Below are 19,708 nucleotides of genomic sequence, written 5' to 3'. Positions count from 1 at the left end.
AAACAAGAAATTTGGAGAGAAAAAATTGGATCGGGTCGGGTCTCCAGTTTTTATGAAAATCGACCGGGTCGGACCGGGTCACACCAGTTCTGATGCATGGTCAGTCCGTTACTTCAATCGGACCGGTTATATGACCGGTTTACCGATTCCCGGGTCGGTCCGATTTTAATAACTATGCTATGGTGTAATCCAAATATATATATATATATATATATATATATATATATATATATATATATATATATATATAGGGAAAAGTGTCTATACATTTAAATTACACAACTTACATCCTTTCACTCTCACAAAGAGGTGGGACCCACAACTTTATTTTTTTTGTCAACTCTCTCTCCTCCTTTATCTATCTCTTTCTCTCTCTTAAAATGACACAACTTTACATCCTTCAAAATTATACACACTTTTCCCATATATATATATATATGAAAATGATCTGTTTACAAATTTGTTTTTTAAAATTACACTAAGTATGACTGATCATACTTAATGTAGTTTGTAAGAGTTTATAAACAAAAAATTTGTAAATATAATTTTCTCCGGACGATATACCAAAAAAAAAAAAAATCTCATCCAATCAACAGATGAATAACAGTCAACTATCCAAAGTCCTGCAGAGCCCGCTATCAAATTTTTAGTTTGATTTGTGCAAACAGCATTTCATATTGGGAAATATTCCTCTCTTCTCATATAGGGTTTGTTTTTTCTGATGTCACTTTAGATAACTTTATCTAATATTCATCAAAATGACGTCGTTTTGGGATGAAAATCATGATATTTTTGTAATTTTATTTTATTTCAGTGTTATAATAGTCTTTATTACTCTAATTTTTTAATTTTTTAACCCCAAAACGACATCGTTTCGATGAATATTAGATAAAGTTATCTAAAGTAACATCGAAAACTTTTTTCCCTTTCATATAAAATAGTTTTTCTCATGTTCTCTCACTTTAATTTTCGCACCCCATCTTTTTCTATTTTTTCTTTTTTCTTGTAATGGTGGGACCCATTCATTTTATCTCTACAACATAAGATAACTATTAGATTAACATTTTCTCTCTCTTCAAAAACTTTTTAACATTCTCTCTCTTTGATCCAATAGTGATGTGATGTGATGGGTAATAAGTTAGTAGTAAGAATTTTTGGTAGTTAAAATATCTTTACTCATATATATATATAGGGTTCGCTTTTTCTACAATTACTGCAGATAAGTTATCTGCAGTAAGCCCAATACGACGTCGTTTTGGGCGGAAATCATGGTGTTTTGTAGTTTTAATTTATTTCAGGGTTATAATAGTCTTTATATTTACAATTTTTTAAGATTTCAATACCAAAACGACGTCATTTTGGGAATAAATGCAGATAACTTATCTGCATTAACTACATAAACATTTTTCTCATATATATATATATGGAAAGGGAAAAAAGTTTCCGATGTTACTTTAGATAACTTTATCTAATGTTCATCGAAACGACGTCGTTTTGGGGTTGAAAAATTAAAAAATTAGAGTGATAAAGACTATTATAACTCTGAAATAAATTAAAATTACAAAAATACTATGATTTTTGTCTCAAAACGACGTCGTTTTGATGAACATTAGATAAAGTTATCTAAAGTAACATCAGAAAAAACAAACCCATATGAAAAAATGATTTGTCATGTGATTGGATATAAGATTTTATGCAGTCACATATTTTTTAACTTTATACTACGAATAGTACATAATTATAATAGGGTTTAAGTTTTCTTATGTTGTAGGATTGTAGGAGAGAAAAAAAGTAGAGAGAAGTTAAATGTGGGTCCCATATTTTATATTAAAAAAGAAAAGAAAAATTAATTGGCACGAAAAACGAATTTGTGTAGGAAAATGATTTACTCTCATGTAACATGAGAGTATTATTTTCCATTATAATATTAAAGTTATTTTTTTAACTATGTATTACGGGTAATATAATTATAATATTAGTGTCGTTTTGCAACCTATTCTTTAATATTATAATTATGTATTACCCGTAATACATAGTTAAAAAATAACTATGTACTACCCATAGTACATAATTAAAAAAATAATTTTAATATTATAACTACGTACTACTTATAGTACATAGTTAAAAAATATGTGACTATGTTATCAAAAAAAAAAAAAAATATGTGACTGAACAAAACTTTATATCCGATCATATGACATCCACTTAATCCCTCTCTCTATATATATATATATATATATAGAGAGAGAGAGAGTAAGGTTATATTGATAATTTTTTTTTTACAAACTTACAAATTATACTATGTCACCAGGCTCAAGAGTATATTACCGATCAGGCATAATGTAGTTTTTAAACAAAAAAATTTATAAGTATATCATTTTCCATATATATATATATATAAACATTGTAAGTAGTCAAACAAGAATGGACAGATAGAGAGAGCATGGTGACAAATAGTAATACAATAACTTCTATAAATTAAACAAAAAAATAAGGTGGCAAAAACGATGCGCAAGATAACATCAATGTGTTTTCTTTGTTTCTTTCTTTTTTTTATTTGTTCCCTTAAAAATAAAGTATACATGTTACATCAGACATTTATTTATATTTGCATTCACCATAAAATTAATTTGGTGGGAGAGCCAAATTTGATGCAACGTAAAATTTATTTTGTTTGGATATTTGGATTGACTTTCTTCTTTTGATCTACATCCTTTCTTCAAGAGAGAAAATTGATAGATATATATAAAGACACTTTAAATTTCTATATTTTTTCTTTAATTTGTTTCATTTATTTCCTATAAATGTATATAGGGTAAGAATAGGAAGAGCACTCACAGTTTGGAATAACGCAGGGCGGGAATTCGAAGGAACTAATACTGATCTTCTTCCAACCAGGGTCACAATCGCATGTGAAACCCCACAATTCATCTAGAGAAGGGTGGCATGTTCCTTTCCCACAAAATGCTATTTTACATAGATCAATATCATCTGCACAAGCACAAGCACCACCATGAAATTATCTATCAGCTACATTAATAAATATATAGTGGAACTTTTTACCAAAAAATAAAATAATATATATATATATATATATATATATATATATATATATATATATATATATATATATATATATATGGAACTTAATACTAACAAGAAAACTGGCATTGGCAGAGCAATCAGTCTACAATTGAATACAAGAGAAAAAAGACCTTTTATTGTGTTGAACGTTAAATGCGTGGAAGTGGCAGAGACATTGTAAGTGAATAAGATGAGATAAAAAGAAACAAGGGCGAAACCTCTCCATGGGAACATTCCCATTGGGGAGAAATAGAGGGAAACAATTATAGTTTGATGAAACAATTTGTAAGCGATGTGAACTATGAAAAACTGCTGGAAATTAAGGTACAATAAGCTCGCCCTTAGGGATATATATAACTTTCCTACGTAATGTTAAGAGTTTAAGCTGCAATAAATAATTATTAATTTTTGGGATTATGTTATTCTAATTTTTTTTCATGCTTACCTTGTTTGCTACTATCCAGTACCGTTAGATTAGAACATCAATTAATATTTATTATTTCTCTCTCCTTTTGAAATTCTGATATAACGGTGTTGGAGAGTGATAAATAAGATAAGCATGGAAAAAATGATATATAGAATAACTTATTCCTTAATTTTTATACTTAAATATCTTTAAAAAGTTATTTGTTATGTGAAAAATTTTGTAATATACCCCCATGCACCGTTGAAGTGAAATAAAATGGATTTTTTTTATTAAAAAAAAAATTGTTTTGCCGTTTTACTAATAACAATAATAATAAAAACGTAATATACAATTCAAAATATAAAGAAGGGCGTGTTAGTAATCTGCGATGTATCAAAAGTATATGCATATGGCTTTTGGTTTCGGCCAACATTTAAAAATTAACGAAGACAACATTCACATATATATAAAACTCTGCAATCTCGATTGTACTCATAGAACGGCGTGTTGGAATTGCCGTTACATTCATAAGCTTAGTGTTTGATTCAAAGAAGACAAAACATGATTGAAGATATATTCAGTTTATTTTAAATTCTTGCCACTTGTACGGATGCACTTGAATACGCCAGAATGAGTTCTATTTTATATATAGTTTATTTTAAACATAAAATAAAGAAAAAATATTTTTCTTTTTAAAGAACTATCATTTTAATTAAAATGACTATTTTTATTTAATATTTAAATTAAAAAAAAGCTTCTTTTTACCAAAAAAAAGCCTCTTACTTCTTTCCACTTTAATTTTTATTGTGTAACTCTTTCTCTCATCATAAAACACTATAATTTTAACAAATTTAGATCCTTTAAAAAGATAAATATTAATCCCTAAAATAAAATATCAAGTTAAAAAGTATCGATGGGCCCACCAGCCCACAATAAATGTATATCAAAACTATAAACCTTTGGGGTGACACCAGTGGCCCATTTTTCCTGTGACTTTTTCCTTTTTTCTTTACACTTCATTTCTTACATTTTCATTCTACGTTTCTTTTTAGGAAGAAGAAAATAAAAAGAGAAACTGACTTTTATCTTTCTTTTTTCCACATAAAGAATGTGTAAATCTTGATTGTAAAAAACAAGTTATAAAAGTAATATTATTGTTTTACTCTCTTTTTTTGTCCTCGTTTTATTTTGTCGTCCTCTTGTTTCAGAATTGAGCACATCATATAGATAAAAATAAGAATAATACGCTAGTTAAAAATAAATAAATATTTTTTATTAATATCAGAAGAGGAAGGTTATATTTACAACCTTTTTTTTTTTACAGCCTCTTACAACCATATACTAACACCGTTGATTTCCGCCAATCAACGGTTATGATTTTCCTAAACTAAACTTATTATTAATTATTAATTCACAATAAATGATAACCGTTGATTGACGAAAATCAACGGTGTTAAAATATGATTGTAAGAGATTGTAAAAAAAAAAATTGTAAATATAACCTTCCTTGTACCGGAAAGTTAAAAGAAAATGACAAAATGCACACTTTTAAAAGTTAATAAATCACATTACATGTCCTTTTAAAGTATGCACACGATATAAGCTTACTCACACTATTAGTTGTTATTAATAATAATAATAAAAATAATAATAATAATAATAATAATAATTAGTATTATTATTATTATTATTATTATTATTATGTCATGTAAAATGATTCTGCCACGAGTATATATATACATATAGGGATATAATAACTTACACTGGTGTAAGAATAGAAAAATAATAAGTCTTATATCAAATCTTAACCGTTAATTGATGTGTATCTGACAATTATAATTTATTGAATTTCATTACATAATTATTAATTCTCAATAAATTACCACAATCAGATACACAAAAATCAACGATTAAGATTTAACGTAAGACTTATTATTTTTTCACGGATGTAACTTGATATTGCCCCATATATATATATATATATATATATATATATATATATATATTAATGAATATACATGGGGAAAAAAATGTATATGCATTTATCCACTGTATTGATACTATCAAAATGAGAATAATAAAACCTTCAGGCTGAAAGTAAATCCCACATTTATTCAAATTCACCAGTTGCAAATTTATTCCACTGGCAAATGGACTTTCTTTCCATAGATATCTTTAATTTTTTTTCCCCCAATGCTTTCCTTTTGGACAGGGAGAGTTGAAGGGCATGGGAAGGAGATGTAGTAGAACTAGAAGTGACTAGTCCTCCTGCACCAACCCATTCATAACCAACTCTTCCAAGCCTTTCTTGAGCTTTTCTGCTGCTGCTTTGCAATCATTCTCTGTCAAACCTCCAAATGAAATTCTAAGATTGCCAGAACCACCACATGCACTTCCTGGTATTACAGCAACCCCATGCCTATTAGCTAGCCAGTGAACAACTTGAAAATCATCATAACCATGTCCTTCTGGAAGCTTTGCCCATAGGTATATAGCACCTTCTCCTCCTTTCACTGAACCCTCTCCAAGAGGGGAAAGGGCTTCTAAAACAATTTCTCTGTTCTTGACAAGAGTTTTTACTCGTTCTGTAACCCACTCAGGTCCCATTTCTAAGGAGTAGAGGGCAAGGTATTGTGAAATTATTGAAGCACAGATGGGAATGTTGTCTTGAACTTTGAGAAGTTGACGACCAAGTCCTTCTACTTCAGATGGGTATGCTATCTGCAATAATCCAATTATAGTCCAGACTATAGCAATGCTGATTTTTAATATTAAATGCAACTGAAAAATGTAACTACTATATTGCAGAGAAGAAACAAATAATCCAGAATATAAAATGGAAGCAATATAGGTTTGTGTTTGATCATTTATACTCCTCTCTTTTTTTTGGTAAGAAACACTTGTGCTCTGTACCGGCGTTCACAGTCCAATACATATGAGCCAACCTATAAAGTCCCTTAAAGGATCATTCCCCTGCCTCCACATAGTGAATACATATATCTCTATGCAAAGAATCTCTCACTCCCTTGCACAGTTCACCCATCGTACAGCTGGTGGAGCAATTCCCTCATTCACATCAATGAGGTAATGGCCAAAACAGTTATGGATCCTCTCTCATATCATTAGGAAATATTTCCCACCTATATATATATATGGGAAAAATATTTCTGCAGTTACTGCAGATAAGTTATCTGCATTTACTCCCAAAACGACGTCGTTTTGGGATTGAAAAATTAAATAATTATAACTATAAATATTATAACAACCCTGAAATAAATTAAAATTACAAAAACACCATGATTTCTGCCTCAAAACGATGTCGTATTAAGCCTCCTGCAGATAACTTATCTGCATTAACCGCAGAAAAAGCGAACCCTATATATATATACCTTTCTTCAACTATGGAAGAGACACCTTGCATTCATACATTTCATAAGCTGTTACTCTGCTGAAATCTAGAGCCATTGTGCTCTTACACATTCCCTCGTACCTTAGATAGCACCTATGGTGACTCTCCCAAGAGTTTTGATCCATACCACTACTTTCTAGAGCACCCATACAGTAAGAAACTTCACTCCTTGAGGGATCTAGACCTAGCTCTACTCCAGAACAATTCAACTTGTCATATAATATCTGTTCTTGCCATACTTGCTTACCATATGCTACAGAATAAAATCAATGGATGTTTCTTCTTTTTATTTCAAACTAGAATAGTACTATGGTAAGTTATATTAAATATGAAAAATGAACCAAAATATAACTTTAATTGTGAACTTCCTTGCTCATTATGTTGCATTACTTGAAAACTTACATGCATAATGGCTTCAAAGAATATTAACACCATAAATCCAACACGACATCACTGCTTATGCACAGGTTCCAAAGGTTGTATAACATGGTTGACAAATCCAATGTCACAAAAAATGATCAATTGGACATAAAAGTTTAATGCTTCCTTCTCCTGCTGGTGAAAATAAGGACATCATAACTTCATAAGTATTACTTACATATCCAACCCGCCATCCCATCATTCCATATGCTTTCGAGAAAGAGAAAACATTAACGATGTGATCTCCCTCCAGACAAGTGTGTTTCAGACCATCGTACATAAAATACCTGCATGCATATATAGTAGGACAAGATATCCCCATAAAACAAGATGATATATAAATGAAGAAATGCCTTAAAAACAAGCTAATAATAGTTATTCCCCTGGAGTAGCAATGAGTAGAACAACAAAGAGAACTACAGAAGCCAAAAATGTAACGGTTCCAAATCAAGTATGGGGTCAGAGTGTCAAAAGAAATTATTGACATATACATTTGCAATACAAATGAAAAGATTCACAGACAAATTATAAGAGAATGTTTATAGGTATTATAAGTGAGACTCCTGTGATGACTGAAGCATTGATATGGTGTTTCCTGAATAGTGTAAGATCTCATAAGGATAATTTAGGGACCACATAAGGAGCTGACCACAGTATTATAAGTGAAAGTGATTCAAAAATTAAATGTGAAATGACAATAAATTGAAAAAGTTATCAATAAAAAAAATAGGAATTGTCATGAATAAACCCTGCCTATGCTGTGCTTTGTTGCCGATCTTAACATAGCCAGCCCGTAGCCCAGATTAAAGAGGAGGATTGTGTTAGGCAGTCGACAATGAAAAACTTGTCAAAACTGTCGGGGTATAAGTGTGATGAAATCCCACATTGGTTGGGTAATGAGCTAAGTGAAGTCCATATAACTGGGAGGACCCATAAACTATAAATCTTAAGGTTTTGGGTTGAGACATGATGTTGAATCCACTTGATATGGTTGGTCTAATTTAACTCATTGGTGGTGGTTTCTCGCCATTAATTAAATGGTCTTGTCATGGTGCTAAGTAGAATAACAAGGACATGAACATATCTCCGGGACATTTTCTTCTTCTTTTTTGTTTTTGCTTTTGCTTTCACTCATAAATATGAAAGAATTTCCACTAGCATGGTAACTTAAGAAGACTTACTCATATGTATTGTCAACAACAAGCCAAGAGCCAGCATTCTTGCAGAGATCTGAAATCCTCTGGCCAATTAAGCAAAAGCAGTTGCTTAGAAATTTAAAAAAAAAGAAATTTGTTTAGATCAATCAACATATTGATTGGGAATATAACCTTAAGGAGGTCAAATACATGCATATTTGACTGCATAAGATAATTCAAAAGAAACCAAAGAAGGAAAACTTGAATGGAAAATTCTTAAAAGTTCAGCAATACTTTTTTAAAATCATACTAACTGTGGGCATATTCACATACACCTGCACATACACATACACATACACCCCATGAGAGAAAGAGAGAGAGAAACCTTTAGAAGAGACTCTGGAATGTAGGTTCCAGTTGGGTTGCCTGGATTTACAACAGTAACAAGCTTTGGGACAGGTTTACTTTCCGATAGTATTTTTTCCAACCAATCTGAAAATCACGAAAATTCAAATAAATAGCTAAACAAAGATAACTAATGTTTCATAGACATCAAATATTCTTTTAAGATCGATGTATTAAGGACTGTGTTGTGTAGAAGGTTATTCATCAGCATGAGCTACTTGGATGTTGGATTTACCAATATATCAAATCACAAGATGTAGTAAACTTATCCACCGTTTTGGTAATTCATGGGAACTTGAAACCAAAGAGTTTGGACATGTATGAGTTTATAATGGCCCAAGAAACCTTCCTTGAAGAGGTTTGACAAACTGATAGATACCCTCCTATTACTAGAGTCTATGGGTGGATAAATAAAAGGAAAGGCAGTGGTACCATGAACAAGAGAGGGGAGGTAGAAGGGAATATGCAAGGGTGATCAGGGGAGAAGAGGAGTGAATAGTGAGGTGTTGATTGTGTTGGAGAAAATGTGTAGAGAGGAGTGAATAGTGAACAGAGGAAGAGTGAGAAAGCAGGAAAAATTGTGTAGAGAGTGGTTTTAGGTGGGGTTGGCCATTCCTAAAGCTGGAATTCCCACTCTAACAGTCTCTATATTCTGTTATTTCTTTCTTTTCTAGTCTTTTTGTAATCTAAGTACATGTTGTAAATAGTAATTATGTAGTCATTTATTAGTAATTATGTAGTCATTTATTTGTATTTATTTAGTCCGTTACTTGTATATTGGGCCAAGCCCATTAGGTCAAAATTAGGTCAAGAAGTCTCTATAAAAAGAGACCCCTGTGTACAGATTCAAATACAAATCAATAATATTTCATAACCCTTTTTCAAGTTGGTATCAGAGCTCTCGATCCTGAGGGCTCTGCTTCCGCGCCTATTGTCTTTTTTTTACAAAACCCTAATTTCTTTGCCTCTTGCCGCCATCAGCCGCCACCGAAAAAAAATTTCCGGGGACCTTTTGGACCAAGGGGACCACTGTTGACCTTCTTTTTTTCGTTCTATCATTCTACGCGACGTCCCTCCGCCACAAACGACCCAAACACCTCCGACCGCCTTCAATCAGTTCTGTCTTCACCGTTTAGAACCTTTTCCGGTGACTTTTCAACCGCAACCACCCACAGACAGGTGCGTGCTCACCGGACGACCACAACGGAAAAATTTCAGCCGGAGAAGCCTTGCCACGCGCTCTCACGCGCCGCCTCTTTGTCCGCGAGTGAAGCCCACACGCAGCTGCTTTCTCCGGCGCGTGGAGGCGCGTCTGGCGGTGTTTCTGGACCGGACCACCACCATTCTTCTCGTCTCCTTGTTCTCTTTCTGGATCTGTGTTGTTTTCTCAGATCCGACATCGTTTGGTATTTTTTCCGAATTTTTTGGCTTTTTAGATCCTTTTTCGTTATTTTTTTTTGTGCAGTATGGCCTCTTCTCAAAGGAGTTCCTTTACAAAGTTTTATGATGGTGCATCTTCTAAACCTAAGAGAGATGATCGATGGTGTTCTTATTGTAAAAGAACAGGTCATATCAAGGATTTATGCTTTCGCCTCCATGGAAAGCAAACTGTCTTAGAAAAGATGGCAAGGATGCGTGGTCAAGCGCATTTTACTTCCTTTGGAATAACTCCTGCACCTAATGAGACCCAACCTGCATTTCGTCTAGATGAGTTAGAACGGCTCCGAACCATCCTTGATTATCTGAGTAAGCCATCTGATACTAGTGCTTTGGCTTTGACTGGTATGAGCCCCAAAACTCATTCTTTCTTTTCTTCATATAATGATTTTAAACATTCCTGGGTTGTTGATTCTAGTGCTACTGATCATATGGCTTGTTGTGCTGACTCATTTGCTTCTTATCATCCTACCATTGGAACTCATACTATAGCCATAGCTGATGGCTCACATACATCAGTTGCGGGTTCTGGTGACATAATCTTACAGCAGTCCTTACATCTTAAAGATGCTCTTCATGTTCCTAAACTCTCCACGAATCTACTTTCTATTCATAAAATTACAAAAGATCTGAATTGTACTGTAACCTTCTTCTCTACCCATTGTGTTTTTCAGGATCTCGCCACGGGGAAGACGATTGGTAGTGCTAAAGAGCAAGGTGGGTTGTACTATCTGGTGTCACAATCTCCCGCAAATAAAGTAACAAATCACATCTTGATGTCTCATAGTCAATCAACTGCTGATTCTTTGATTTGGCTTCATCATAAGCGCTTGGGACATCCTCCATTTGGTTTACTCAAGTCTTGATTTCCGTCATTGTTTTTATCTAAGCCGGTTGAGTCTTTTCATTGTGATGTTTGTGAGTTTGCTAAGCATCATCATGTGTCTTTTCCTTCTAGTAGTACTAAGAGTGTTGAACCTTTTGATCTTATTCATTCTGATGTTTGGGGTCCTTCTAAAGTCCCCCATGCTTCTGGAAATAGATGGTTTGTTTCTTTTATTGATGATTGCACTCGTGTAACTTGGGTTTACTTAATGCATGAAAAGTCTGAGGTACCACATCTGTTCTTTCAATTTTATAAAATGGTTGAGACCCAATTTGGTAGAAAAATCAAGAGACTAAGAACAGATAATGGTACTGAATATGTTAATCACAATTTTTTCCAATTTATACGAAATCAAGGTATGATTCATGAACTTACTTGTGTAGACACCCCTCAACAAAATGGGGTTGCTGAAAGAAAAAATCGTCACCTTCTTGAAGTTGCTCGTGCCTTACTGTTTCAAACACATGTACCCAAATGCTATTGGGGAGATGCCATTCTTACTGCAGCGTTCTTGATCAACCGTCTACCCACTCGGGTTCTCGATCATGTAAGTCCTATTCACTCCATGACTTCTTTTTTTCCTTCTGTTTCAACTTTGCAAAGTCTTCCTCCTCGAGTGTTTGGGTGTGTTGTCTTTGTTCATATTCATAAACAGCATCGCAGTAAGTTGGATCCTAGGGCTCTTAAATGTGTCTTCCTTGGATATGCTCCTGATAAGAAGGGCTACAAGTGTTATCACCCTGGTAGTCGGAAATTTTTTGTTTCTATGGATGTTACATTTCAGGAATCTGAGTCCTTTTTCCAAGGTCCTCATCTTCAGGGGGAGAATAATTCACTAGAAGACTCATCACCTTCCTTCTTTGAATTTGAATCTTCAGTGTCTACTCCTTCACCTGAGTCAGTGTCTCTTCCTCTTATTCCTGTTCCCAATGTGTCTATGTCTGATCCTCCTGTGACTGATCCTCCTATGACTGATACACAACCCACATTGCCTCAGCAGCAACCTCAATCGTCTGAACCACTGGTAAGTCCTGAATCTCATATTTCTGATCATGATACTTCTGATGACTTACCCATTACTACTGATTCTGATGATTTACCCATTGCTCTTAGAAAAGGAAAAAGATCATGTCCTAAGAAATCTTGTTCCTCTTGTACTCAATACCCTATCTCCCATTTTGTTTCCTCTGCTAATCTGTCTGTGCAGCACAAAAGCTTTGTTTCAGCACTAGACTCTATTGCAATCCCAAAATCAGTACATGAAGCCTTGAAAGATGGGAATTGGGCTCAAGCCATGCAAGAGGAGATGAATGCATTGGAGAAAAATAAAACATGGGAGGTTATTGATAGACCTACTGGAAAGAAAGCAGTAGGGTGCAGATGGGTTTATGCCCTGAAATATAATTCTGATGGAACTCTTGAGAGATACAAAGCTCGATTAGTTGCCAAAGGTTACTCTCAAACCTATGGCATTGATTATGAAGAAACATTTGCTCCAGTTGCAAAGATGAATACGGTGAGAGTTTTGTTATCCCTTGCTGCCCATTACAATTGGGATATAAACCAATTTGATGTGAAGAATGCTTTCCTCAATGGTGAGTTAGAAGAGAAGTCTACATGGAAATTCCGTATGGTTTTGATTCTGTGAAGGGAGAAAATAAAGTTTGTAAATTAAAAAAGGCCTTGTATGGATTGAAGCAGTCACCTCGTGCCTGGTTTGGAAAGTTTACTAAGGTTATGATGACCTTAGGATATAAACAAAGTCAAGGAGATCACACTCTTTTTTTCAAGCACTCCCAAAATGGGAAGCTTACTGTGCTCCTTGTATATGTTGATGATATTATTATCACAGGTGATGATTTTGTGGAGAGACAGATTCTGCAAACACGGCTTGCCTCTGAGTTTGAAGTCAAAGACCTTGGGAAACTGAGATATTTCCTAGGGATAGAAGTAGCTCATTCGAGCAAAGGAATCTTTATCAGCCAGAGGAAATATGTTCTTGATCTTCTCAAAGAAGCAGGAAAGCTCGGGTGTAAACCCTCTAATACTCCTATTGAGCAGAATCACAAGATGTGTTATGAAGAGGAGAGTCCTCCAGTTGATAAAGGACAATATCAACGGCTAGTTGGGAAATTGATATATTTGGCCCATACTAGACCAGACTTAGCTTATGCTGTTAGTGTTGTCAGTCAGTTTATGCACGATCCAAAGGAGAAACATATGCAGGCAGTAGAGAGAATTCTTCAGTATCTGAAAGGTACTCCTGGTAAAGGGTTGTTATTCCGACGTGATGGCAATCTATCTTTAGAAGTCTACACAGATATTGATTATGCTGGATCCGTGACTGACCGTCGTTCTACCACTGGTTATTGCATGTTTCTTTGTGGTAACTTGGTGACATGGAGAAGTAAGAAACAAGATGTGGTCGCCAGATCAAGTGCAGAAGCTGAATTTCGAGCTATGGCTCAAGGCATTTGTGAGTTACTGTGGCTAAAAATTGTACTTGATGATCTAAAAATAAAATGTAAGGGACCTATGAAGCTGCTATGTGATAATAAGTCCGCTATTTGTATAGCTCATAATCCAGTTCAACATGATCGGACTAAACATATTGAGGTCGACCGCCATTTCATCAAAGAGAAACTTGATAGCGGGTTGATTACCACTCCATACATTCCCACTGGGCGTCAATTAGCTGATCTATTGACAAAGGGGCTTCCTTCAGATAGATTTCACGAACTTGCTAGCAAGCTGGGAATGATAAATATCTATTCCTCAGCTCAAGGGAGAGTGTTGTAAATAGTAATTATGTAGTCATTTATTAGTAATTATGTAGTCATTTATTTGTATTTATTTAGTCCGTTACTTGTATATTGGGTCAAGCTCATTAGGTCAAAATTAGGTCAAGAAGTCTCTATAAAAAGAGACCCCTGTGTACAGATTCAAATACAAATCAATAATATTTCATAACCCTTTTTCAAGTGTACAGAATTCTCTTCTGGCAAGGAGCTAGTCTCCACTTTTATTACAAGTAAAACAGATCCCTATCACAAAACAAAGGTTTAAATGTATCTGACAACATGCTTATTAAAGCAAAGTAGTGCTTTGTTTTATCGGTGTTTTTGAGAAATTTCAAGAAGTCAAGACCTAATCCACCCAATCAGTTATCAATAAAAAACCCCTGAAAGGAGGAAAAAATGTTCTTAGCAACCAAAGATTTGCTTTGTTTTCGTAGTCCAATGCCGATAACCATACCTGCATCTGGATGAAGTGTTTCTGGGTTACCAGGACCCAATAGTATATTGGTAACGCCAGTCATCTGGAAGGACATGTATGCATTGAAGTAGTAAGGAGCAAACATAACCACAGAATCCCCCGGATCACACAGAGTAAGAACTAGATTCACAAATGCCTGCACTGCAGATTATTAGAAATGAGTACCACATTTCTGCTGAAACATCAAATTATATACTGATCAAGAAAACAAAACGAGTGCTGTAACAGTCATTAGTTTCAATCACCAGTTAAACAAAGAGACCTAAACTGTTAACGCTGACTTATTCAGTGTTAGCCTACGACAAGAAAGTTGCTGAGAGAAGGGAAAGAGGAGTAAAAAAGATTATACAGGTACAGGGAAAAAAAGATGAACATAATAATCCAGAAAATTCATTTTAAATCATCCTATCTTTCAGTTTCTAACAAATAAAGGAGTTGTACTACGAAAGAATGGATAGATCTAATGCAATATGCTATTCCTATCAAAGACTTGCCTATTCATTATGCTTTGAGTTTGTTAAGAATGGTATGGGGGAGCCCAAAACCCATTGCAAGGGATATATCTATGGACCAAGCGATAAACCACAATAAGTGATCTGACACCACATTTTAACCCAAAACCTTAAGGCTGTAGGTTTATGGGTCTTTTCACACTTATATGGTCATCACTTGGTCTATGTCTAGTCTATGTGGTACTTCTTTACAACTCATACTTGATTATTTCCAACATCCTCCCTCAAGTGTGAGGCCCAATATCATTCTTACCCTAAGGGCAACTTCTGCGGAAGTCTTTTTTTTTTTCTCTTTCAAATATTAGGGTCACACTAGCCTTCTGCAGAGGCCTTCCAAACACTTGGCCCAGATCGTTGGCTCTGATACCACTGTTGGGAAATTCGTTCCCTCAAACTCCAATGTCAAGCGGGTCCAGGGGAAGCCCGTGGCGGGGAACCACCACCAATGAGCTAAGACTACACCAACCGTAGCAAGTGGATCCGACACCATGTCTCAACCCAAAACCTTAAGGCTTTGGGTTCATGGGTCCTTTCACCCACCATTGGTATGCTCCCCCTCAACCGAGTACCCGAAGCGCAAAGTACTCGACCCGCCTCCTAGCCAATCACTAGGCTAGCTCGAGCCCAATCCGGCTCTGATACCACTGTTAAAGAAAAATTAAGATGCAGAAATATAACTCACAATGTTTGAAGAGGGAATACAAATTTCATAAACTGACTCAAACTTAATATAAACCAGAAACTAAAACTGAAAAACATAACATTAAGAGACACATTACACCCAAATAAACTCTAACTTAATGACTCATTATACTACCCATTATGATACCGTTAAGACTCATCAAACAACTTTAGTGCAGCACATGGCCGTTACATCAAACTTAAAAAACCATTGAATTTTCTAACGGACAAAAAACAAAGAGACTCTAACAGAGTTAAAGGGAAGAGAAGCAACTACACTATAAAAGTTGTAGATAGAATTTAAGATAAGCAAGCAATAAAAACACTTACATAATTTAAATGGGTAAACTCAAGAAAGTAAATGAAAGTTGAAATGCTTATACAATTCACTTTTTTAGAAACCATGTTTTCTCTTGTCTATGTTATAACAAAAAAATGAACATAAAACACATTATATATCAGGGGATTGATCACCTGATTGGCACCTGCTGTAACCATTACTGAGGATCTGTGCAAATTATTTTCCCTACGCAACTGCATGACAAGCGCAAAGGAGTTAATTAAAAGATGACAAATGTCAAGGACTAATTCAGGTACTAAAAATGGCCGTTAATAGGCTTTTGATTTTGACCCTTAGGCAAGTCCAAGCTTCATCCCAAATTAAGAGCCCCCAAAAGAGCTAGCCACAGTTCCCCACTATTACAAGTTGTAAGAAGAAACTAGATAATTTACCTTGTTCAGTAGAGCCGCTCGAAGTTCAGGAAGACCTTCATCAGCACCATAACGACTAATAGAAGGCTCCCACACAAGTTCTTTCACCTTATCCAATGCTTGCTTTGGAGGTTGCCAATAAACCACCCCCTACAGCAGCAGACAAATTTTCAACAAAATCATCACCATTTGCATTTTAGACAGTACTAAGGAGCAAATAATATATAGAAAGTTAGTTAACTAATCATTAGTAAATTTCAAATGATGACTAAAAGCATGCAGAACCATGAACCAAAATTTAGTAACAACAGGTGCAGAATCAAAATATATAGCTTTCACGTTTAGGTCACAATCCAGGCCCAAAGTTAAACTTAAATTATAAAAGAAAAAAGCTTTGGCAACCTGGAAATTGGAGCCTTGATTGTTGATATTGACAGTTCAAATAAAGTAACCAAAAATGATAGCCATGTTCGACAGTACATAGCTATACTATACCTCCTTGCCTGATTTTCTAAATCCGTTTCTACTTTTAGATATGCATCTTTTAATTTTTAGGATATTTGAAAGCAAATATTTCATATTTGTCGTGAGAAATTTAGTAGGAAAGTCAAGTGCAGAAAAAAAAAAAAAAAAAAACTTTTGAAGTTTCTCAAAGTTTCAGCTTTTTTCAACACATTTTTAATGTAGTCGACCCAAGCTATAGTATAGCTTCAAAAACCCGCACCAAACAACATGCCTTAATTCAAGTCTATAACACACACTTGCACATAGATTGCAGCCATATAGTGGGATCCATATGGGTCCCACGTACTGCTAGAATCTGAACACCTACACAAGAATTTCTCTTTATAAGACTCTTAACACACACTGACCAAGCAAGATTAATTTATAATTCAAACATTGGAAAGTGGAAACCAGAAAAGACACAATCTGCCCCCCTCAAACCAAACCATCACCTGTAGGTTAGATTAGATCAACAAACAAACATTGGAAAAAGAGAGAAAAGAAAACATAAAAACAAACCTGGGCCAAAGATACAGCATTCTTAGCACCTTGGAGCAATTCCTGCATCTGCAAACACACACACACACACACACAAAACACAAACACACCTTGAATTATTGAATATCAATCCAAAAACTCATTGGAAGGAATGCATGAACATGTCAAATAGAGGCTTCCGTGAGAACCTGAACCATTATCGGCATATTGGTTTCCACAGCCCTCCTTGAAAGATTTCCGTAGGAACCCATCTCTCTCTCACACACACGAAAGCAAAGGAAGCACCAATTTGGATTTGCAGTGAACAGTAGTGAACACCGAATAAACTCTCTAGTGTTATACAAGTATAAAAACGTCAACCTGGGGACCTACCAATCAAAAAGAAATTAACTTTGAAACGCCACGCTTCACCAAAGCCCCATTATATCACGGAACTGTAACATAATCCAAAAGGACAAAAGGCAAAACGCTTTTTTATCACCAAAGACGCAAAAAAAGCACAGAATAACCAAGCAAGTGGACCAACCCGATACAGAGCAGAACGTGCTCAGATAATAATTTCCCGGAATTCCAGGAGATTTTCCAGGAAAATTTCCTACCCTTAGAGAAAGGCAATTAAGTTTGAATGATAGTATTAATATGAGTTAATTCTTTCAAAATCTATGATGTTGCTGTGCATGTTTTATGGAAAGAAGAAGAAGAAGGGATTGGATGATATATTTCAGGCAAATCAGAGGCTCATAAAATGAGTTGAGGATTTTGTCCCATAAACATATCCCAATGCTTTCTCTGACTATGTCTCTTTCTCTGTTTCTCTCTGTGTGTTTGTGTGTCCAACGACTCAACCAAATGCAGACAAAACAGCACAGAACCAGGACCACCCAAAACGATTCAGTTTGGTTGTCTTGTCTTTTTTTTCATTTTCGTTTTCCAATTCCCAATACTGGTTTCAACTGCAGACTTTTTTATTTGGGTTTAATGGTTACTATGTCGTAGGTTATTTATCCCTCTTTTATATATATATATATATATATATAGGTCAGATAAGTTATTTGCAGTAAGTTCAATACGATGTCGTTTTGGGGCAAAAATCATGGTATTTTTGTAATTTTAATTTATTTCAGAGTTATAATAGTCTTTATATTTATAATTTTTTAATATTTCAATACCAAAATGACATCGTTTTTGGAATAAATGCAGATAATTTATCTGCATTAGCTGCAGAAATATTTTTTCCATTTTTTAATTATGAACTTCCATAAGAAGTATATAGTTAAAAGAAAATCAGCAACAATTTTTTAATCATGTGCTCTCGGAGTACATAGTTAAAAGAAATAATTTGTTAATATTACAATTATATACTTTCTAGAGTACATAGTTAAAAAAATAGTTATAGGAATCCACCAGTGTCAAATTTGAAATTTGACACCTCATCTAAGAGTCGTTAGATCAAAAAAGATCAGATGAGGTGTCAAATTTCAAATTGACACTGGTATCAAATGATCCTACCTAAAAAAAAAAAAATATGACCATATATATATGGGTTCACTTTTTCTGCAAATTATCTACAGTAAGCCCAATACGACATCGTTTTGGGACAAAAATAATAATATTTTTGTAATTTAATTTATTTCAGGGATATTATAGTCTTAATAATTATAATTTTTTAATTTTCAATCCTAAAACGACGTCGTTTTGAAAGTAAATACAGATAATTTATCTGCCTTAACTACAGAAATAAATAAATATATATATATATATATATATATATATATATATATATATATATATATATATATATATATATATGAGACTCATATAAGGGAGAAATGGAAAAAAAAATATGAATCTCATTCATATAAAAAATAAATTTATCTCCATCGAAATATACATTAAACCCTTCTTATTTTATTTTTTGGGTCAACAAGTGTTATGTACACCAGAGCGATCAAACTATGCTAAGCTTCATGTACTGATCGAGTAAATTGGTTGAACACTAATAATTTTCTTTCACACGACTTGGTCGGTAACCCACCTGGCCAGCTAGTTACTTCAATATCTAATTCTTTTTTTTTTGGTGGACACTTCAATATCTAATTCAATTTTTATCCTGTACGCTATCATTCAAGAATATAATATATTTTTGACTTTAATAATTAAAGCTTAGTTAATGATTGCATTCATTTTTTAATTTATTTATCAGTCGATTGAAATCGATTTGTTCAAAAAAAAATAAAAAATAAATAAATAAATTTATTTGTTTATCTGTGTATAGTTATAGATTATTGAGATGGAGCATGATGTGGTTAAGAATCAATACTTAAATCAATAAATAGTTTATTG

General features: G+C 34.1%; 1 protein-coding gene across 1 annotated transcript; it reads right to left on the bottom strand.

Moving 5' to 3' along the window:
• Nucleotides 1-5,492: 5,492 nt before the first annotated feature.
• LOC133308456 (aromatic aminotransferase ISS1-like) lies at nucleotides 5,493-18,263 on the bottom strand. Its single transcript, XM_061509078.1, has 10 exons — nucleotides 17,892-18,263; nucleotides 17,554-17,733; nucleotides 17,387-17,434; nucleotides 16,385-16,513; nucleotides 16,127-16,186; nucleotides 14,439-14,595; nucleotides 8,841-8,947; nucleotides 8,501-8,559; nucleotides 7,498-7,606; nucleotides 5,493-6,211 (listed from the first exon to the last, which is right to left on the bottom strand). Exons 2-10 carry the CDS (start codon nucleotides 17,614-17,616, stop codon nucleotides 5,750-5,752), a joined length of 1,194 nt encoding a protein of 397 aa, XP_061365062.1. The 5' UTR covers nucleotides 17,617-17,733; nucleotides 17,892-18,263; the 3' UTR covers nucleotides 5,493-5,749.
• Nucleotides 18,264-19,708: the final 1,445 nt, after the last annotated feature.

The sequence above is a fragment of the Gastrolobium bilobum genome, unplaced genomic scaffold (assembly GCF_033153095.1).
Source record: "Gastrolobium bilobum isolate Gb01-03AN ecotype WA unplaced genomic scaffold, APGP_CSIRO_Gbil_v1 utg3150, whole genome shotgun sequence".
In the NCBI taxonomy this organism is placed as follows: Eukaryota; Viridiplantae; Streptophyta; class Magnoliopsida; order Fabales; family Fabaceae; genus Gastrolobium; species Gastrolobium bilobum.
The sequence above is the reverse complement of the archived record's forward strand: the minus strand, read 5'-3'. Positions and strand labels throughout refer to the sequence as shown.